We start from the raw sequence: 23,195 nt of genomic DNA, 5'->3' as shown, positions 1-23,195 counted from the left end.
TAAACGGCCCCTCATATAAAGTAGCATAGCTCACATAAACATTAGCTATCGCTAACAGAAACATACGAGGAGGGCAGAGGACCAGACATAATCTGAAATTATTTATAATTACTCGATGTCTCATTATAATCGGAGAGCAAAACCTGCAGGTTTAATTCTACTTACTTCCGAGGGCAGACCACCGGGACAATCCATCTTGCTTCTTGGTTTGCCTGCCTGTTTTTCCGACCAGCGAACCATTCCGTCACCCAGTGGTCGTTTTTCACACCACGTAGTCCCCGGTACCGCTCAAAAATGCACAATATGTCTATAAATAATTTTGGAATATTGTAAGGAAGTGCTGAGATGTACCGTTTTCCACCGAACTAACGTATTTGCCACTTCGGCACAAGTACAGTGAGAAACGTTTAGAAGATAAAAACACTAGACTCGGCGCAAACATCAGATGACCCAGCTTTCTACTACCATGTAAAACGCACCATCTACACACTGGGAGCTCCGGAATCGTGAAATGAGACTGAAAACCGGATCTGTGCGTAAATGCAGTTTTGTGTGTGTATCTGGTGACTCGTGGGTACTTTTTCAACATTTGTAGGCATAGGAGAAGGTTTATTTTCTTTTTACAGTTCACAAATCATGTTTCACAGACACAACTATCCAAAGTTACAGACAAAGACGGTTACACGAGTTACAAATCCAGTATTACACACACACACACACAGAGATATTTTTACACTGCAGATACTTTTACACACGCACAAATATTTTGAGACTATTTTCACTCCATAGAATGAGTCTCAAAAATACTCTGCACTCCTAACCGGATCTGTGCGTAAATGCAGTTTTGTGTGTGTATCTGGCGACTCGTGTGTACTTTTTCAACATTTGTAGGCGTAGGAGAAGGTTTATTTTCTTTTTACAGTTTACAAATCATGTTTCACAGACACAACTATCCAAAGTTACACACAAAGATGGTTACACGAGTTACAAATCCATTATTACACACGCACAGATACTTTTACACACGCACAAATATTTTGAGACTATTTTCACTCCATAGGGCAGTTCTTCAGATGGGTGGCAGACCAGGCTGTTGTTGTCGACTAGGGAATCTATATGTTGTTCCTCTGTGACTGACAGGCTACTGGATGAACCTTCCACGGTAGAGCAGTCAGTGGTGTGCACTTTCCGCCGTGGTTGAACCAACTCCTCTCCTACTGATGACTTCAATGACTCAAAGAAGTTCAGGCCTCGTGCAGAGGCGCACAGAAGCCTCGCGTACCGTTACCGACAAAGATCGCGAGGTGGGCCGCGAGGAGCCGGAGCCCCGCCGAGGAGAGGAGCTGGCTCATGACGACAGCGGAGACTCCAAAGAAACACGACTCACCTTAATGGAAGAAGTGTTGTTGTTAGGACTGAAGGACAGAGAGGTAAGCGCAGACAGAGCCCCGGAGATATAGTTTCACATGTTTAAGTTATCTGAGATCCCAGCTAGGTTACCCCAAGTCACACAACGTTAGCATTTTTGTAATGCTAACTGTAGCTAACAAAAAGAGCAGGCCTCGAATTTAAGAATATTTGTGGTCTGTGGCTGAAATGGGATTCAGTTTCTTGCGTTGCGAAAGTGAGGGATACGCTGCTGTAGTCGACCAATGTGTGTTTTTAATCAGCTAGGTCAAAACAAACCTAGCTGAAAAGACTGCACAGCGCAGTCTTTTCCGGTGTAATATAAATCCACGAAATGTATTTGACGGGTGCATAGGTTATTAATTACATTCACTCTTATTTTAATATGTATGTATGTAGAGAAAGCAGCTAAATTTTTTGTTTTACATGTGAGACATATGAAATAATGTGCCCCCTCATATAAGCCTTGATTGCTTCTCATATATTTCAATGTGAGGAGGTATTTAAATTTACTTCCAGATATGCATTGATTTTGGTATTCATGAAAGTAAACTGCGGCTCTCGAAGTAAATATTCTCTAAATATCCACCTAGGAGAGGAAGAAACAGGTTGGAAGAATTTCAATTCCATTGGTATGGGATAATAGTCTGAAATCATAGCTACTAAATACGAGCAAGTTTAAATTTTTGACTTTTTGTGAAGTCAAAAACATGTCAGTACTTGAGTAAGTGTTATGAACATTGGAATAGAATGAATAGTCTTTGCTGGTTGGACTTAAAAACCAGGTTGTAATCGCTACCTAAAATACATCAACTGTTGCCAATTTTAGAATTAAATCATTAAAAAATTGTGGGTTGTCTACCTTTGGGCCTTTTTAAAGATACAAGCAATACCCTGTTTGTATTTATTACACAATCAAAACTAATCTACTGTTTTTCAAAGATTATCCGTCTCATGTTAGGACAGCGAAAGTTTTAATACATATGTTAAAAAATTATTTTTTTTAAGTTACACGCTGCAGCGTTAAGCACATGTTCGATGTGAGAGTTCATTGTCAGGTGGAGCGCGAACAACGCTACGTCTATAAAATATTACGTCTCAGTAGTGTGTAGCGGCGCTCCAAGAGCGAGAGCAGAACCAAGCGTTTTACACAGCTAGCTCGATGAATGAAATTATTTTCGGGTTATTTGCGTAACTTTCTGACAGAGTGTTGGCAATTATGCGCTGCTTTATCTGCTGCCTGGCCACTCTTTTTTTACCTTCAGTGAGCCTCGATATATCTCCATCAAGTGCTTGTTTTATAAATGTCATATTAAATTTGTTGTGTTAATGCATTTTGACGTGCTTCACTTCTGAGGTATTTTTCCCGTTGCAAGACGCAAACTTCCCCATTCACTCTCAGAGCGTTGAAGTTCCACATGACACTGGTTAGGATTTGTTGCACTGTGCCTGTGCAATGTGAAGGAAAGGGGGAGATACGCTGCAAAGTATGAAATACTGGTGATCGGTTTTTGATTGGCAACAAAAACCGGTGATCGGCAATCACCGACCATCCACTTTTTAATGGAAATCTGCTGATTACAATCGGTGGCCGATCGATCAGCACACCACTAGTTAACAGTCACGGCGCACGGTAATCTTGCATATAGGAAATGTTCTATCCCTCGTCCCCAATAGTGGACAGGAAGACGGGGCTGAAAAAAGTTTAATTCCACCTCCATGTTGGTACCTCATTTTAACAGGATAGCGGCTGGTGTATTCAATATTTTTTCTCACAGTTTTTACTTCATCCCGTTGAAAGCGATCCTCTTGCGTTGAGCCTGGATGCTGTAGTCTGGGTGAAAGGAGACTCGATTATTACCTAAATGAACCGTCCCCTTTTCCCTGGCCAAACGGAGCACTTTGTTTTTGTCCCTGAAGTTTAGAAACTTCACGAGGATAGTTCTGATGCTCTCCCCAGGCAGTATCCTCTCTAGATGGTGACCAGAATTAACACTTGATCTTCTACTCCGGTTTTCCAACCTGTCTGTTGTCTTCTTCAGAAAAGTGATCTCCTTCTCCATTTTACCTATGTGTACTTATGCATCGGAGATGCATTATCTCCAACGCTGGTCTCCATTTCCTGTATCTGTTCGGTCATTATTTACAATGATAATTCTATCTTTGTTAGTAACTGTTGTATATAATCTGTCTTTTGGTTTATATGCCTTTTAACCCCTTAACTGGTGGCATCCCATCCATGGGACAAATCTATGTTGTCTGAATTCTCTGCCTTTTTCTCCTCTTTAAACTCTGCCGATGTCCATTATGACGCTTTTATTGGGCAGCCTAGAGCCCCCCCTTTTGATTGACACTGCATTCGACCAATAATGTTATGAAATGGCTTTTCCTGAGCCAATATCCAGAGAGCGACTTGAGCTCATTTTGACATGCCTGTATTCTTTCTGGAATATTTCTGACTGGTCAACTCGGAGACTAAATCTAAAGCCACAGATGTGTAGCCAACACATGTCCTGTCATAGGGATATAAGGCATTTTGGCGTTTGTTTTGACATGAATCCAACAGCTGCATGCGTAATGTGTGCGTCTATGCTGCGTCAGAGTCAGGCTCTGTGCGTCTCATGCACCCTCATGCGTAACGGTGTTTACAGGACTTTTTCTCACCAACGGAGAGACACGTTGTCAGAAGGTGTCAAAACTGGATGTATTTCTTCAGCAAAACAGGAGAAGGGATGTCATCGTACCGCTGGAGAGGGGGAGGTAAAGGGGGGTCATCGTACCACTTGATTGCTGGGAGGGGGGGAGAGGATAGTGGCAATTTCCACTATCAGTAATAATGTGTCTATCTGAGGATTCCTCTGGTCATTATCTTTCATTAGAGCCATCATTGATGACTGTATGTTGAAGCACTGAGGAGTTACAGTCATTTGAAGTTTGTATATCAGGTGTTGTCCAAGTGTGTCATTTGGAGACTCTGAATGGAGACTCTGAATGGCACACTTGGACAACACCTGTACATCCTTAAAAATAAACATGTCCAAAATGACATTTCTTTTTGTGCTATCTTGATCAGTCTTGAAATCCACGAGCAGAATACTTTATTCTACAGATTTATTGTATTTTTCAGTCCATACATTCAACACTCAATGTGCATCTGCAAGAAATAAAAATAAAAATCTGGGTGAAGCAACATTTTTCAATTTCTTTTGTGTTACAAATGTAATAGCTACAAACTACTTACAGTTAAAGTATTTTTGACTGCAAAAATAGGAAATTTAGCTTGTCAAGAGGCCATGCTTTTGCAAGTTCTCCAAATTGCTCAAGTACAACAGCTGATTTAATTTGGGTATGCCTTTTCAGCCGTTTTTGGTGATTTTGGTTCTGCCAGTTAAGGGGTTGAGCTCAATTCGCAGATATCCTCATCATTGATTTCAATGTTGTTTTATCTTGATCAGCCACCATCTTCCCCACATGCGAGGACTTTGCCTTGACCTGAAGAACGACTTCCAAAAAAAGTTAGACTTTGGCTACAATTGGTCAGGTTCGAGTAGAAAGTATTTGTCCACTGTTATTTTAAGAATAGATTCTACATCTGGAGCAAAGCAATTATTGATATCAAATCATCGCCGCTGAGGCCTACCCGGAGCTCACAGACTCGCCTGCATCACTACATCACTTAACTCCGTGAACGATGACTTTGATTTTCTGCACTGTTTTAGAATTGTAGGCTGCTTGTAGTTTTAGAAATCGCAGCAGAACGTTTCTAAAACTCCACATTTCGTTGTGGAGGATGGTTGTTTACAGTGCAAGGAATTTCTGGTAATACTAATAGTGTCAAACTGGCACATTACAAGAATAAAAAATAAAAAGAATAATCTCACCAGTATTTCTGCCATCACTTGATGAGGTCCCCATTGCCTCCTTGACATGGTCACTCCACTGTACACTGTACTGTTATTCTATTTGCACAAACTCTGACAGCCATTCCATCTTAAAAGAAGCTCATTTCCTTTTTACTTTAGCTTGATGAGTGGCTGTCCCAACGCCCGTTCACTTAGACATAAGATGTTAGCTTTTGCGTCTCTTAACTCCGCCACACTACTCTTACCTAGCTAATCTGCACGGTGCCACAGCGCATATCACCAAGGCACGTACACACAATAGCATGCGATGATTGGCTGCGTAGCTAAAGTGAACCATATCGTGTCATTGGCTGGACACCTGTGACTTACCGAGTTAGATCACAAAATAATACAGAAAATTTTTTTATTGGTCCATAGTTCAAAACTGATGTCTGAGGTCAATGTCCAGTTTACGTTGGACTTTATTTTATGCGCTGCATAGATTTTCTTGCTGAGAATGTTAAGCAGTGCGCAATTGTGCAAGCGAGAGGCTTAGATCAGGGGTGTCCAAAGTCGGTCCTCAAGGGCCGGCATCCTGCATGTTTTAGTTCTTTCTTTGGTGGTAGTAATAACCTTTTCAGCATGTCAGTGTTCTTCTTAGGCTTTCTAATGAGCCATCATTGGATCCAGGTGCGTTAAACCAGGGAGAGAACTAAAGAATGCAGGATGCTGGCCCTGTAGGACTGACTCTGGGCACCCCTGGCTTAGATTGAACTTTAATTTCCAGCTATTACTACACCAGGGGTGGGAAATCCTGGTCCTCGAGGGTCGGTGTCCTGCAACTCTTAGATGTCTCCCTGGTCCAACACACTTGAATCCAATAGCTGAATCAGGTTCTTCAGAGTCCTGCTAATGACCTCATTATTTGACTCAGGTGTGTTGAAATAGAGATGCATCTAAAAGTTGCAGGAGAACAGCCCTCGAGGCCTGGAGTTGCCCACCCCTGTACTACATTTACAAAATGTACATTTACAAAATGTACAGTTTAGTTTTAGAAAAAAACATAGCACTGTTACTGCCACTTTAAAGGTTTGTAATGATCTTATCCAGACTCTTGATAACAAAAAACATTGTGTTGCTTTGTTGATTTATCAAAGGCATTTGACACAGTAAATCACAAGCTTTTAATTGAAATTCTACACAGGATTGGGCTCTCACATCAAGCTACCATGTGGGTAGCTGATTATTTGTCAAACAGAACCCAGAGAGTTCAATTGGCTGGTGTCACTTCTTCTACTCTCACTATTTTAAATGGCGTACCTCAACGCTCAGTTCTGGGTCCGCTTTTATTCTCTATTTATATAAATAACTTGTGTGACAATCTGTCAAATGCTTTTTACCATTTTTATGCAGACGATTTAATAATATACTGCTATTCTGCATCACTATCGCAGGCGATACAGTATTTGCAGTCTGCTTTTAATGTACGTAGTTCAAACATGCTTACAAACTCTGAAGTTGGTTTTGAATGTGGATAAGACAAAAGCAATGGTTTTCTCACATGCTAGAAAACTACTAGAAACCTCCCTATTGCTTACCACTGCTGTAGGAGCACAAATCGAGTTTGTCAGTAATTATAAATATCTTGGTTTTATTCTAGATAGTGAACTCTCTTTTAAAAATCACATAGCAAATCTACTACGGACATTGAAAATGAAGATTGGGTTTTATTATCGAAATGGATCTTGTTTTACACTCAAAGCTAGAAGAAAATTGGTAGCAGCGACATTCCTGCCACTTTTGGATTATGGAGATGTTTTATATATGAATGCTTCGACCAAATGTCTAGGCAACAAGATTCTATGAAACAGTGTCATTGTTTTTAAATTGTTTTTATTGTTTTAGACTTGTGCATATGTGTTAATTGTTTTTATCTTGTAACCAGGTTGCTATGTATTGCAAATTATTTTGCCCAGGTCCCTCTTGAAAATGAGATCTAGATCTCAATGGGGTTTACCTGGTTAAATAAAGGAATATATAAAATATACATAATATATACACCATGCTTTGGAAACATTAAGGCTCATCATGCAGCTGTAGTGGTAAAAAAAAAACTGGACTGGACCAAACCTTTATGTCAGTGTACACATCTTCAAACAGCAAATAACGTAAATGGCTCACTGTGCACTTATCTGAATTACTCACCTTCAACAACATCAAGGTGAATGTGAACATCATTGGTACTGGAGTTAAGCACCATTGTTTTTGTTTTCAATGAGGAAAACCCCAGCTCTAGCACAAAAAATGGGACTATTGCAGCTCCAGTTCGCTGCTGAAGCAGACCAAATAAGTGCATGCTTCTGGAGCGAGAGGCGGGCTCATGGGGTAGAGCAGCCAATCAAAACATTATGAGTGCCATGTTTGAAAACTCTGCAGTTTAGATTTTGATTTAAATATCAAACAAAAACACAAATGTCAAATGAAAACATGTCTCAACAAGAATTAAATGTCAGATGAGTGTCAGAATAACAGAAGCTGATTGTTTCTCATCTTTTTAAATCACCCGTCACAGAGTAGGTCAGTGCTCACTTGTAGCTCTGCTCACAGCTGATTATTGTCTCTTAATCATATACTTTATTTCTCACTCAAGTTTTTTATCACTGTTGGTCTTTTAATAGGTCTTCCTCTTAAAAATGTGTTTAACACTGGTCTTCCAGTGCTACTGGTATGGACGATAGATACGCTGATTAGAGTTGTGGAGCATTCACAAGCTAGTTGTGAAAAAAGAGCAGTAATTAATTAACGTGGGTATATAATAGCATCTGTTTTCAAGGATACTGTGATAATTCATATTTCCCATGTAGAGAAATTGCTTTCACTACTACACTGCTCAAAATAAAGTGAACACCTAAACAAAACATTGTAACTCAAAATCAGTTATACTTTTGTGGAATGTCACCAGTTCAGTAGTAACACCTATTGTGGATAAATTTCACCTGCTGGTGTGCAAATGGAACACACAACAGGTGTAAATGAAAGGCAATTAGCAATACAACTCCTATAAAAGTAACATAAAATGCTGTGATTTACCATGGCGCAGGGCTACACATCCTTCTGGAACGACTGCATATCATCGGGCTTGAGGGCCTGCATGCTGATTGAATTGGCCCTACGAGGACGCCTTCAGCTGGAGCCATGTGGAGTGAGGAGGAGAGGTCTGCTGTCCAGAAAGGTAAAACTTCTTGGTCTGCATTGGGTGGAAGAAATGGGAATGGAACTTCTGATTTTTAGTTTTGCTGTTAAACTGATGCATATAGTTTTAACCATCATTTACATTTGAAACCAGATAATTACAAATACCAAATAAAAAAACATACACATTTTTTTCTCCCTGTCTGAAGTTAAATCTGACCAAACTTGTTTTGTTTTAGGCCATTTAATTAAGGAAATAGAAATAATTTTGGGTTATTCTAACTGACCTAAACAAGGGAGAAGTGGTCTCATTTAACTACAGACAATGAGAAAAATATGTGTATGTCTTTTTATTCAGTGTATGTAAATATCTAGTTTCAACTAGGCCTGTCGCAATAAACAGTAAATCAATTAATTGCACAATAAATTAAAATGAGCTTGATTAATAAAATGAGGGTGATGATATTGCTTGCTTGTTTTCGTCGTGTCTCTGTCTCTTTCTATCAAAGAGACTGGGTGATAAAAAGCTTCACTCTGGTGCCTCAAGTTACTCTTCCCTTCCTTGGTAACAGCTAAACACACAAAGCCTCGGTTTTTCGCCACTTGGGGTGAACCTAATGCAAGGGACACAATAGAGATGACGGTGACAAAAGTTGAACAATTTTCAACTTTCATGTATAGCGTCGCTAGCCCGAGTGTGCACGTCTGCATGTACGAGGTAGAAATTTCACATGCACGAATTACGCTGTTCGCTCGGCTGGATGACGATAAGTGGCTGTCGCTTCACCGCACAAGCTACATAGAAATGAATGGAGATGAAGCAGCGCCGTCTCCTGTCACCATGTTTACCTGCATCCGTTACGTGCTATGCTTGTGGTTTCCTACCACAGAGGGTAGCATAAACTCCCCAGAGAGCCGCAGGTTTTAAGCCGAACGTGACAGCTGGCAACGCTTTGGATTCAAACATGACCGTGGTGAACCACTGAACCTGTGGACCTGCTATGTTATAAGTCACAGCGGGTCAAAACAACAAACAAATGCAACTACAATGTAATCATTCGATGCAGGTTTCCTTGCTTAGGGGAAAAGAAGAAAAAAAAACTTCAACCAATGGGCTGTTTCAGTCCACTATCACTGAGGTATTTAATCAACGAAATACAAAAGGCAAGTGCAAAATAGTGCGCACTAAGACAGTTTGCTTGATCACAAAAAAGATGTTTCCCTTTTAATCTAATTGAAAACCCAGCATTTTGAAAAATCTGCAAACATTTGTGTACTACACTACACAGTATTAAGTTTATGCTTTTTTCCCACACAAAAGTCCTTACCGACAGTAGAGCCTTTGTCAGCCCAATGACAAATAAATGTTGAAGGGCAAGTTTATTTACAGAAACTTCATAATACAATTCATTTATTTATTTGTGTATTTTGTATATTTAAAAGTTCCAGTTTCAGTGTTAAGTGTTCTTTACAAATTAGTTTATTGATCTTTGAGAGGGTGTATTTGCATTGTTATGCCATTTTATGATATTAGTTAACAATGGTCTCAAAATGACAATATTGTTGTTTATTGCAATAATTTCTGGGACAATTAATCGCCCAGGAAAATGTGTTATCGTGACAAGCCTAGTTTCAACTGTAGATGTTTGGAGATGAGCAAACATGTACTCAAGCTTGCATTGCTTCTTGAAACCTTTCATTTAGTATAAAACAATAGATGAACTTAGGAATGAATTCCCTATTTGTGTTCTTCATTCCCAATCTACCCTGACAAATGTTTTTCCACAGCTTTAGTGGAAGACATAAATAATTCTGCACCCTTTGCAACCTACAGTCTGGTTATTCCTCTTTTTGACTGGGTGTTTGTCTTCTAACTAAAATTCCCAGGTGCTTTGTAAGTCAGATGCTCCAACAGGAGATGTGCTTCTGGATGAGGCTTTAAAACACATCAAGGACACCCAACCGCCAGAGACTGTGCAAAGCTGGATTGAACTGCTGAGTGGTGGGTTCACATATTTTCTCTGAAACTTTTACTGTGAAAATGTCTTCACCAATATGTTTTGCAACAACATGCAGCAGTTGTAGGGAGACTTTGATAACATTGCAATAATGTAATTATGATAAAACATGAATGAGTAATTATTTGTAATTCCAGACATGAGACAATACTGCTTAGTTTGGCAGTATTTCTCAGAGGATTAAAATGCCATGGTTTCTAACCAGGAGTCTAAATTAGCACCTGCCACTGGCCAAATGCAGGTAAAAGTATGAAGTGGCGTGTAAATTGGAGCAACGCACCTTCCTCTGTGGCTGGTTGACAATTTGAACAGGAAAAAAAAAATTCTCCATTCAGTTTGAACGTCTGTCCAGGGGAGGGCTGACCATTTGGAGTACAGACTAATGCACATACTGTATATGGGGCGGCCCTAGGCTGTCATAATTTAACAAAAACAGTACATTAAATAGAATTTTTTATCGACTGCGACAGCCCATTGGTTGATTTTATTGACGGACATTGGGCTTATCCAATGAAATCCTTCAATCCTCCTTGCTCCATCCCTTCCCCCTCCGAGGTTATAAATGGCTCCATTTAAGCTAACCGGAGTTAGAAAAGTGAGCGAATACGAGACAAGGCGGGTCAGAAAAACTACGACAACAAAAGCTAAAAAGCACCTGAGCCCATTCGGAAAAATGTGTCAAACTATCCGATATGTTTACCACACAAACTTTGACCGCTGTAGCAGATTGTGGAGTGGAGAAAAAGGGGGAGTTAGCGATTCAGGGGATTCATTATCGTCTAGGATGATGATGAGAGAAACGTCACCAGGGACAGATTGAGGAAGAGTTCAGATTAGCTGCTGCTGCCTGGTAAGAAGGAGTGGAAATGTAGGCAGGAGGACAGGTGTGTGTGTGTGTGTGACAGTCCGAGAGGGGGAAGCTAGCACTAAGCTAGCAGGTAGTCAGAAAAACACTGGGATAATACAGGAATAATGACAGAATGTGGAATTAATAGTGAACATGTTCTGAGATGTTTTTAGTAATAATAAGAGTAATTGTGAATTTCAGTAGAAAACGTAGTAAGGGAAAACAAATAGAGCAGTTAGAAAACAGCTACTGATACCATTTAAAAATATTTAAAAAATGACTAGACACATCTTCAATAAATACTATCTGGGGAGTTGTTGCCAAAATGTGGAAATATTCAACATGATTGCAAGAATGTTTGGGTTATGTACTTAAAGTTTGCTGTTAGTAATTATTTAAAGTGAACTTATACAAATATGTTAAAGTAACTATGCTTGGTTATGTTACCATATTTTCCGGACTATAGATCACACCTTACTATAAGCCGCACCTACAAAGTAAAGAAAAAAGAAAAAAAACTGTAAACGTACATGTATAAACCGCACCGGGCTATAAGCCGCTGGTATCTCCGCCGCTCTCGGTTTTCCACAAGGACGTACAATCTGCTACTAAGGACGCAGCTCTGCGACTCCAACACCGAACCGTGGATTTGTTCACGTCGAGCTTAAAACCTAGCCTAACTCTAGCCTTCAACTTAAAAGCGGCATCAAATGAACTTCTTTGTGTGGTTTCCATGATTAGTGGGCATGAGTGTGAAAACATTTCTCTGTCATGCCTGCTGCTAGCATGTGCTTGTTCTAAATGAAAATCAGTGCCTTCTTCTTTGATTTCCAATTTTGACTTCCAATAATTCACTTCCTGCTAAAGAGCCCACAGTGGTTGAAGAAAAATTCACAGAAAAGCCGCACCGGGCCATAAGCCGCATGGTAGGGTTCGACCAAGATGGCGGCTTGAGCAGACGCTCCTTTTCGACCTGTTGCGCCAAATTCGATTATTTGATTGGAAAACCTTCAACTAAACGCTACTCAATTTTAAAATATTTTTAAACTGAGAACCAATCCTTTTTTGGAAGAAAAAAGAAAAATGTTTTCTCAAGACAAAAAAAAGATCTCCTAAAAAAACATAAAACCCAACGGCAACAACTTGACGACCGTTGGACACGACTACACCAAGATAGATGATGACCCGATTGATGAAGACTTCCCTCTGCTGAATGTTTCGCCAGATGGGACCCCTTGTAAAGAACCAGCCCATAAAAAAGTACTTGTTGTACAAGGTGAGGATAAAAGCGGAAATGATTCCAACATCATTACAACTCTGTCCCAGCTGATCAACACCCGCTTTGACACCGTGGAAAAGATGGTCAGCGACAACGCTTTAAAAATTGAGGGGCTCAAAAAAATCAACTGACTTCGCTTTTGAGGAAATTAAAAATGTGAAAAAAAGGATTGAGACTAGGCCTGTCACGATAGCAAATTTTGCTGAACGATTAATTGCCTCAAAAATTATTGCGATAAACGATAATATTGTTTGAAGACCTTTTTACACTGATTTAATGGAAATGACGTAATAATGCATGCGATTTCCTGCCAAAGATAGATACACTTTATTTTCAAAAGAACACTTAACGCTGAAACTGATAAACAAAACAACCAAAAACAAAAATAAAATGGATTCTCAGTCTTCATCAACAAAAAACGCACTTGGAAAAAAAACTAAACAACATAAAGCCAAAGTGGAAATGAATACCATTCAACCAAAAGAGTACAGATTATGAAGTCTGTGTATTATGTTGCCCTTCAGTAATAATTAGATTTAAATAGAGAAGATGGGCACATCCCACTACCTGATGCAATAGTTCACACTACAGGTTTTTTGCTCCTATTTTTCCCCTTACAACAATCTTAAAACGTTGGTCTTTCTAAGATTGTGTGGTGTGTTACGGTAGATCGTCGTTGCGCTCTGATCTAAATCAGGGGTTTTCCCCGACTGGGACCTTAACGCAGCCTGTTGAATGTGACAGGTAGCCAACCAGAAAGCGTGGATTCTCCTCCGTGTTTTCTGAGGGGAAATTACAGAGGGGAATCCCAAACAGCTGACACGGCAACCCGGAGATGATATGTGGAAACAACATTAATGTTTATTCAACATGCAAAGAATATAGAAATGACAAGGAGAGGAGTTGGAGCGAAATCGCTACCGCAGTTGATAAACCCGGTAACTTTTCAGCTGTTCTTCGTTAACGTGACGTAAATAGGTTATAATGATTTTCATTCGGTCAGGACTTTACGCTAACACTAGCCACATGCATTGCAGGTAGATTGTAGTAAAGCATTGATTAATGCCTGGTTTTAAAATTAGTTAACTGAACTTGTAGCCATTATTTTGTGCCCATTGTTGGACATCACATGGCCGGACCGAACCCGGTCCGGAACCGTTATACCTAGGATTTCTGTCGGTTAATGTGTGGTCTGTCAGGTTTTGAAAATGGGCCGACAATCGGCCGACAGCTCTAAGATCGTGTAGTGTGCGCTGGGCTTTACACTAAGGAAATGGGGAAGTGGGGGTCAGTGGAGAGCACCGGAATTTAGCCTTTTTTCATTCAGTGTCATTAACAGAAAGAGAAAAAGGCCGGAAGAGACGATAATGCCGATAATTAAAATGACATTGATAGTTTTAATTTATCGTACTATTAATTGATTTATCGTTTATCCCGACAGGCCTAATTGAGACAATCGAAAATCAGACAAAAAAGACAAGTGCTACCCTCCTCGAATTAGAAAAAAGATTAATTGAGTCGGAGCAGTACTCTAGGCGGTGGAATCTGAAACTTTACGGTGTACCAGAGGCTGTCTCAAAAGAAGACATTAAGAAGGAAACATCAAGATCTGTCAAGCCATATGTCCAGAAAGAAAACATAAGCTGTCTGTGATTGACACTGTCCACCGCTTAGAGAAAATGAAAGAAAATTATAACAGGCCAAGAGGAATCATCCTTCAGTCCTCTTCCCAAACGTATCGGGATAATGTTTGGAGAGCTGCGAAAAACAACTCCTTCCTGAAAGAGCGCCATCTTCGCTTCACAGAAGACCTTTGACCAGCGGATCGGAAAGCCAGAGCGGCACTTTGGCCTTTGATCGAGACGGCGAGAAAACGGGAAGATTTCCTACTACGTTGGTGCCCGAGCCTATGTGAATGGTAAAGAGGTTTGCCTCCCTGCGGACTGTTGTAGGCAGAAGAGACGACAGTCGACTCAGCTCCACTTCTAACATCTGGAAGAAGATGAAGATTTCTAGTGCCACTAGAGCAGGGGTGTCAAACTCCAGTCCTCAAGGGCCGGTGTCCTGCAACTTTTAGATGTGCAACTTTTAGAGCTGCACCACACCTGAATAGAATAATTAGGTCATTAGCAAGGTTCTGGAGAACTTATCTACACAAGGAGGAGGTAATTAAGCTATTTCATTCCAGTGTTTTGTACTTGTGGCACATTTAATACCTGCAGGACACTGGCCCTTGAGGACTGTTTGACACCTGTGCACTAGAGTATGCTCTGGGATCTGACGTTCTAAATCCATATTGTATTTAGGAAATTTTGTTCACAAAAATTATAGATATATGTTCACTCGTTTGGAAGCTCATAGTTAAATTTAAGAATTCTGCAAATTACTTGCTTTATTTAAATGTTTTTATCATTTAAAGTAATTTCAAGTAGTATTAATCGAAAAAACTAAGTATATTTTTTCCACCATATCTGTAATTGGCGCATAGTTTGAAAGCAACACAGCACACACACTCACAAAACTTTCATACTTTTTTATAAATCTGTCTTATAGGAGGGGATTTTAATATGATTCTAGATAATCAACATGACAAATGGCCACCTCGAGCTCAAGATTCAAACACTCTTCTTAAATCATTCATGCAGAGATACAATTTAAAAGGATATATGGAGAGAAAAATATCCACTAGACTCTACTTTCACCTAGAGTAACGATGATGGGTCTAAACAGTCTCGTATTGACTACTGGTTAGTATCTGACTCCTTAGAGGTCAATAACATCATTGTCAATATTCTTCTCACTCGCTCACAGATCATAAAGCAATATATATTTCGATAAATTTGTCTGGTAACCATTCACAGAATAGGAACCTACTGGATCCTAAACAACTCTTTACTTAAGTTAGACTCGGTACAACAAAAAATCTCCCAAACAATTTCTTATTTTTTTGACAAAGCTAATACTGAAAATAAATATGATGCCATCTGGGAGCTTTTTAAATTTGAGATTGCAAAGTTCCTAAGACAAACTGGTTCTGATTTTAAAAAGTCTAGGAAAGTTGAAGAAAAGAAAATAATTAACAAAATTATGAGGCCCTCCAAAAAAAAGTCCCTCAGATTTGTCAGATGTTGATAAAATAAGTTTAGCCACTTTACAAAATAAGCTGGACGAGATTTGACAAGGGCAGAAGGAGCCTTTGTAAGATAGAGGTTAAAATGGCTGGAAGAGTGCGAATGCAACTCCTCCTATTTTTTTCATTAGAAAAGCACCATGCTAAATCCAATACACTTCAACAGTTAAACATAGAGGGCAGGTATCCTCTGATCCAAAAAATATTGCAAATTATGTCTCTCTTTTTACAGTAAACTTTATGCTCTTGATCAAACAAGTGGAAACCCTGAACTTTTCTTAAGTTCTGTCAATACACAACAAATACTTGATTCTGAACGTGAGATTTGTGATTCTACTCTAACAATTAATGAAATAATCTCTTCTATAAATCATTTAAAAAAACAGTAAATCCCTGGGTCAGATTCTCTGGATTAACCGGGGAATTCTACAAGCAGTTTGGTGATTAACTTGCTCCTTTTCTAGCTGAAGTTTTCTTAGAAAGCATTGAAAAAGGCTCTCTCTCCCTTACTTTAAATCAGGGGATTATTACCCTTGTACCTAAGCCCAAAAAAGACAAGTTACTTATTGATAATTGGCATCCTATATGTCTCTTAAATAATGATTATAAAATCCTGGCATCAGTGTTTGCAAAAATACTTAAATTAGTTTTAAATACAGTCATTGAAGAAACACAATCTGGATTCCTGCAAAATAGACACATTCCCAATAGCATAGGCTCGGGCCCTGTTTACACGACAACAATTTCTGGTGAAAGTGGAAGAGTTTTGTTGTGTTTGTAGTGTACATTTACATGAAACAACTGGATGTTTTCTCTGACAACAGCACAGATTGAAAAGGGGTTCCAGAGTGCAATGGTTCTAAAACATGCCGGTGCCCTTTGTCTTGTAAACAGAATAAATTGATCTTTTCTGTCAGGGAGTTCCTAGCTCATGCATAGTATGACGCAAAACGTAGCTGCTTCCTACAATCCACAGAAGAAGAAGAAACTACTGACAATACTGGTGTTACTACTGGCCGTATTTCCCCATCAGATACGGTTCCCCCACCATCTCTTCACCGTTCCGCACCGCCCAGGTGGCAAAATACAGATGTGCTTGTTCAGCGATCATAACAAGCATTTGCTTGTTAAGCGCTCTTATCTAGAGAACTACAGACACAGTGAAAGCTCAAACAGCGTTTCAGCAAAGTTATCCCATTTTTTTCCAACTGCGCCCTAATCAGACGCACATAGTGCGTGTTTTCCCCCAGTGTCTGGGGGAACGGTACCTGATGGGGAAACACGAATCGACGTGCTTTCAAGTAGAACTTTTTTTTTAAACAAATGCTCACTTAGTTTCAAAGAACCTAGCACCAACTAGTGGCGTGGCAAGAGCATTACACCTTTTCGATGTGTACGGTTACTGTGTAAACAAAGATTGTAATTAGAATGTCTTCATGTAAATGTGTTAACAGAAACTAAACAAAAATTCAATTTTCGCTGGATCATTGTCATGTAAGCAGGACCTCACTCTTGATATTCTGCACTATTCAGAATTAATTACTGATAATAGCTTCATACTTTTTTTAGACTTTTATAAAGCATTTGATTCCATTAATCACAACTTTGTCTTTAGCTGTCTTCATAAATTTGGCTTTGGTCCTTTTTTCTGCAATACAATTAAAACATTATATGGTAATGCTAATTGCTCTGTCAAGTAAAAAAATGGCACCTCACCTAGATTTAACCTATATCGAGAAAGTAGGCAGGGCTGCTCAATTTCCCCTTATCTCTTCCTTTTAGCTACTCAGATTCTTTCTGACTACATTTCTATAAATCAACTTAAAGGTATTTCGGTTTTTGGTAAAGGAATACGAATTAGTCAGTTGGCTGATGATACTACTCTGTTTTTAAGAGATAGCAGTCAAGTTTCCCCTGCTTTAAATTTAATCCAAACTTTCTCTGATGTTTCAGGACTTCACTTTAACATAAACAAATGTGAACTTCTACTGGTTAAAGATTGTGATTTAGATTCAGTTTGTAATATTCCTGTCAAAGAAAGTGTTACTTATTTAGGCATAATTATCTCTAAGAATGATTTAGAAAGGTGTTCATCAAATTTTGCTCCCTTAGTTGATAAAACCAAAAAAACGCCTTAATTTATGGCTTCAAAGAGATCTAAGCCTTAAAGGATGGGTAGTTATTTAAAACGAAGGGAATATCACTCAGCTTTAGAGTGATAACAATATCACTCTAAAGCTGATAACAATAGAGTTTGTTATGCTCTCCTTGCATTTAGACAACCAAACTATAAAATCTATTGACCAAATGTTATTCAATTTCTTATATAAAAATTGTGTACAGTACTTAAGAAAATCAGCGGTAATAAATTCTTATGAAAAAGTAGGGTTGAATTTTCTAGATTTCACAACTCTAAATAATACATTCAAAATAAATTGGTTAAAGTCGTATCTAAAAAATCCATCCTCCATTTGGAATACTTTCCCAAATTACATTTTCTCCAGTGTAGGGGGTCTTAATTTTCTCCTCTTCTGTAATTATACTGTAGAGAAAATACCAGTAAAACTTTCTGCATTTCACACACAAGCACTTCTTTCATGGGCACTTATATATAAACATAATTTTTCTCCCCATAAATTGTTCATCTGGAATAACTAATACATCCTTCACAAAAATAAATATTTATTTTATCCTAAATGGTTCAACAATAAAGTCCTTCAGGTGGGTCAGCTATTTATCAAAAATGGGTGTTGACTCAGTTACGAGTTCAAACTCAAGTATAACCTTGCTGTAACTTCTAAAGAGGGTGATATTGTGTTTGATGCTGTAACTAATGAAATATGTGAACTCTTTAGAAATAATGTTGTTGATGAATGTAAGGCCTTGTTAAATGTAATTGACACAAAGCGTGTTTTTCTTCTACTTGTAAGAATAACACAAAGGAAAGGTGCCCTATTTCAATAAGATATTATTTCTGTACCTTCATCTGTTTTTTATTTGAAGAATTTTGTCCCTGATTCACTATGGAAAAAAGTGTGGACTCATCATCAGAAACTTTTCATGAACAACAAAATGAAAGATCTCTTTTAAACTGTTACATCGAAGTTATCCTATTAATCAATACATGATGAAATATATTAAAACAATAGACCCCAAGTGTAAGTTCTGCAAAGAGAATCCAGAAACAATTAGTCATTTATTCTGGAATTGTCGTATCACAAGAAAATTTTGGAAAGAGTATAATAACTTTAGAAATTGTAATATTGATACTAAATGTTCCTTGAGGTATGAGCATATCATTTTTGGCTTTCAAGGTAAGAATACTAATGCAGACAAACGTCTGGCAATCAACTATTATATTTGGCATATTTCATATTCACAAATGTAAATTTTCATCTTCACCTTTTTTTTTTTTTACAGTTTTGGTTAAGGAAATCAAACTCTGTTTATCCACTATTTCCAAGAGTATGAACGAAAAAGCTGTAAATACATATGAATGTTGTAGATCTCTGAATATTTTTAATTTGTCATGTCTGTAATATCTGCTCTCTATTCTTTTTGTTTTTCATACCAATGTATTTACTGTTAAAAGCTACACCCCTGGCATACTTCCTGGCATAATATATTGTGTTCTGTTTCTTTGTTTTTCTTTGTACTTCAAAGATGTTCATTTAAAAAAAATACGGTAAATTAGTCAGTATACGTACATATGTATGGTAAACTTATTGTCAGTAAAACGGTTTACATAGAGTTAAGAATAAATCATATATTATATATATGGGGTTTGTAATCAAAAGGAAAAAAACAGTGGCTGGTGAAGAAATTTTTTAATTTCTAACCCTCCCACTGTCTTATGAGATTACTCTGTGTGTGGTCAGGTAGGGTCGCATTGACCCCACGTGTACTTTTTTTTAAATTGACGGCGTGATGGGACAACCCTTCCATTCCTTGTTGTCAGACCGTGACATTTTTTGCATTCATTAGTGTAACACTAAGACCATGCGTTACACTAAGACCAAGCGAGAGTTAATGGAGGATTTTCCAAAAAAACCAACAGATCTAAGTGTCTCCAAGACATGCATTTCTTGGGCAAAGAAAATATTGCAGTTTTTGTCTTCATTCCATGAAAACTGTGAGCATGAGTTATTCCTTTTATTTCCTCCTTATCTACATCATGCATAAACTTTGAATTGACTTGTTGCTGAAACGTCCTATGCAAATAAAGTTGCCTCACTTTATGTCTTGTCTTGTTACTCCTTTATGGTCTTCCTATCTTCCTCTTCTTGTGCCATTAATTATTTTTCAACCATTGTCTTTCCTTCGTTCTTCATTTTTCTGTGTCCCCCTTAATTCAGTGTGCTCTACGTTTCTTTCTTCTGTCCTTTGTGGTGACCTTATTCATTCTTTTTTCTTTTAATTCTTTTCTTTCTCTTTTCCTTTATCTCTTCTGAATTCAGTGTTCCTTCTCTTCCTTTCTTGTCCTTTTTCTGATACGGACATAGACAAGAACAAGAGAGGGCAGAAAAAGGATTCCTGTCTTTGTGAGCCCTTCTTTCTCTTTTTCCTTTTCATTTCTGTCCAACCCCTCATCCTTTCTTTCTTGTCCTTCCATGTTCCTTTCTTCAGGTTCTGGATTTTGCTGATTCCATCATTTTGGTCAGACCATTCTAAAAATATCTGCCATAAATCGATAGTTAACTTTTGTATTTTATATTAAATAATGTGATAGACTGGAAACTGAGTTTGGATAAGTCTGGAAGTTTCAAAATGTGTAGGAACTTTTTAAAACTGACTGTTTAAAAGTTGGCTAAGCATTTGACTATTGTTTTTGGAAATGGTTGTCTTTTTTCCATTGAAGTTTTTTTTCTTCATAAATCTGCTCCGCAGGAGAGACATGGAACCCACTGAAGCTGCATTATCAGCTGAGGAATGTCCGTGAACGACTGGCCAAAAACTTGGTGGAAAAAGGCGTCCTCACAACAGAGAAACAGAACTTCTTGCTTTTTGATATGACCACACATCCCCTCACCAACAACAACATCAAGCAGCGTCTCATCAAGAAAGTCCAGGAAGCTGTTCTAGACAAGTGGGTAAATGACCCTCATCGAATGGACAAGCGATTGGTGGCACTTATATTCTTAGCCCATTCTTCTGATGTGTTGGAAAATGCATTTGCCCCGCTACTAGATGACCAGTATGACTTGGCCATGAAAAGAGTGCGACAGCTGCTAGAACTGGAGCCTGAGGCGGAGAGCATGAAGGCCAACACTAATGAGATGTTGTGGGCTGTGGTAGCTGCTTTCACTAAATGAGACTTGAGAGCATTGGACACAGTCTCTGGTGGTTTGCTCTGTGTACTGTTTGGTACAAATTGGAGTAATAATTCCAATAAGAGAACTTTACTGTTAGTGTTGAATGAACTGTAGGAAATTCTGTCTTACTGGCATTTTTTTTTTCCAGGTAACTTCCTTGTGGACCAATAATATGCACCAAATCTGAAATTCCTATTTCACTTATCACTTAGCTAAAAATCTGAACTCAGAAAGATGAATGAAATTGTTTATGAAACCAATATGTTGACTTTTTTGCCTTCTAATATGTTAATCGAACAGTTTGGCAAATGTAAGAATACAGTGACTAACTGAGATGAATGGACATGTCCATGTAAGAGCAGTGTAAAAAGTTATTTGATAATGCTGTTGGACCAAACAATATTATGCGGTAAGCATGCAACATCCATGTTTCCACTTGTTTCATAACAGGAACAAGAAAGCAGACAATATGGCAAGATCCAAACTCAGTGTTCTGTCCTGATCTCAGTGTACTGGCAATAAGAGGTAATTTCATATTGGTGTTGCCTCAAACAACCCAGTGCGACAGTTGCTAGAACTGGAGCCTGAGGCAGAAAGCGTGAAGGCCAACACTAAGTCAATATATGTGCTGCTTTTCTTGTTCAGTGTCAGGAGGAACTGTGTTAGAGTACATATTGACTCAAATCCCAGGTCTGACTAAAGTAACGGCTGACCTTCTGGTAGGAAAGAGATTGTTTAAATCACCTCAACATAGGAATACCAGAAACAAAAACGACTTTAATCAGTCACCGCTTTATAAATGGTTAATATTTTGCGTCTTTATTGTTTTAGGTACAATACAGTCTGCAGTCAGCAGAAATGGAAAATGCAGTAAAGAATGATTATGTGTATAATCTTTTCTGGATGTAGAAAGTAAACTGTTATACGGTTATCCTGCAGACAAATGAATTCTTGATGATGTCCTTATCTATTGTACTGACGACATGATCTGGTTCAACTAATCTTTTAAGTCTTGGCATGTGTCCAACTGATAAGTCTGAAGCTTAATTCTTGATCAGGACAGGAATAGATTTAGCTAGTTGATGATTGATCACAAAGCTTCACTTGGAAAAAAATTACTCAAGTTCCCAAACATGAAACTACTGTCTTTCTGTACAGCTGTAGCTTAAACATACTGATTCAGTAAACCTAGTCTAGTTTTAGACTTGTCTTGGCAAAATCTATAAGATCTTGAGGGGTTAGCTTAGCTAGTGAAATACTCAGTTCTAACTGGAACAGGGGTTAATTATGCAGGGTATTTGATGTTCAGATAATTCTGACGTGTAACTCAGATTGGTTTTATTGTTTGAAATTGTAAACAAAGCGCCTTCTTTAGTTTGTTTAATCCCTTTTACCATAAACTATCACTTGGTCCTAGTTTTGTATCACCAAGTTCATTGTGTTGATCAACACTTTTCTTTGTTATAAACGCACAGAGTTGCAGAACTGAAGATAATGGAAGATGTTTTCTTAATAAAATTTTTAATGTGTTTGTCTTGGATCTTGGGAGTTTCTATCAAACAAAGCTTATGTACAGAAGATAATTAGTGCCACATGAACTCTAGCATGTGGCACCAATGAATATAAGTATGCTATATTTACAGAAGTATAAGTCATATTTAGAATAGTGTATGAAGAGGAATAAATTTGCTACTTTTGGTCTTGTGATCACAGTTAAAAAAGATGTGCTAATGGTTTAGGAAAGTCTACCAGCTGGCTTAACTAAATTGTAGCTGAAATAAACACTTCCAAATTTTTTTTTCCTATTCTCTTTGATTTCTGCAGACCTGAGAGAAATAGAATATTTGACAAACAAATGTTCCTTTTATTTAGCTTCTGGTACAAAATAAAAGATTTTTGTGAATTGATTATGCCTGTTCATACATTAGAACATGATTGTAAAAATGATTGATTCAGCAGTCTTCAAAACAAACACACCTGAAGATGATCTCATTCACAGCAGAGTCTGTATAAGATGGTTCAAGTGTTTTTATTAAGTCATTATTTACACAACATAAAACAACACAGACAATATTATATTCCCAAAAAAGTTACAAATTATTAGACACTGATTTAACTTTGCAATCAGTAAAGTTAAATCAATATTAAGCATTGATTTAACATTAAAT

At 38.2% G+C, this 23,195-nt stretch overlaps 1 protein-coding gene across 1 annotated transcript; it reads left to right on the top strand.

Annotated features, from left to right (window-relative positions):
* Window positions 1–896: 896 nt before the first annotated feature.
* golph3a (golgi phosphoprotein 3a) lies at window positions 897–22,823 on the top strand. The gene is made up of 4 exons (XM_032578163.1): window positions 897–1,430; window positions 8,350–8,481; window positions 10,329–10,443; window positions 20,603–22,823. The coding sequence occupies exons 1-4, from the start codon at window positions 1,221–1,223 to the stop codon at window positions 21,025–21,027; spliced, it is 882 nt and encodes a 293-aa protein (XP_032434054.1). The 5' UTR covers window positions 897–1,220; the 3' UTR covers window positions 21,028–22,823.
* The last annotated feature ends 372 nt before the right edge of the window (window positions 22,824–23,195 follow it).

The sequence above is a fragment of the Xiphophorus hellerii genome, chromosome 12 (genome assembly GCF_003331165.1).
Source record: "Xiphophorus hellerii strain 12219 chromosome 12, Xiphophorus_hellerii-4.1, whole genome shotgun sequence".
Lineage (NCBI taxonomy): Eukaryota > Metazoa > Chordata > Actinopteri > Cyprinodontiformes > Poeciliidae > Xiphophorus > Xiphophorus hellerii.
Note: the sequence above shows the minus strand (reverse complement) of the source record. Positions and strands in the feature narration are given on the sequence as shown.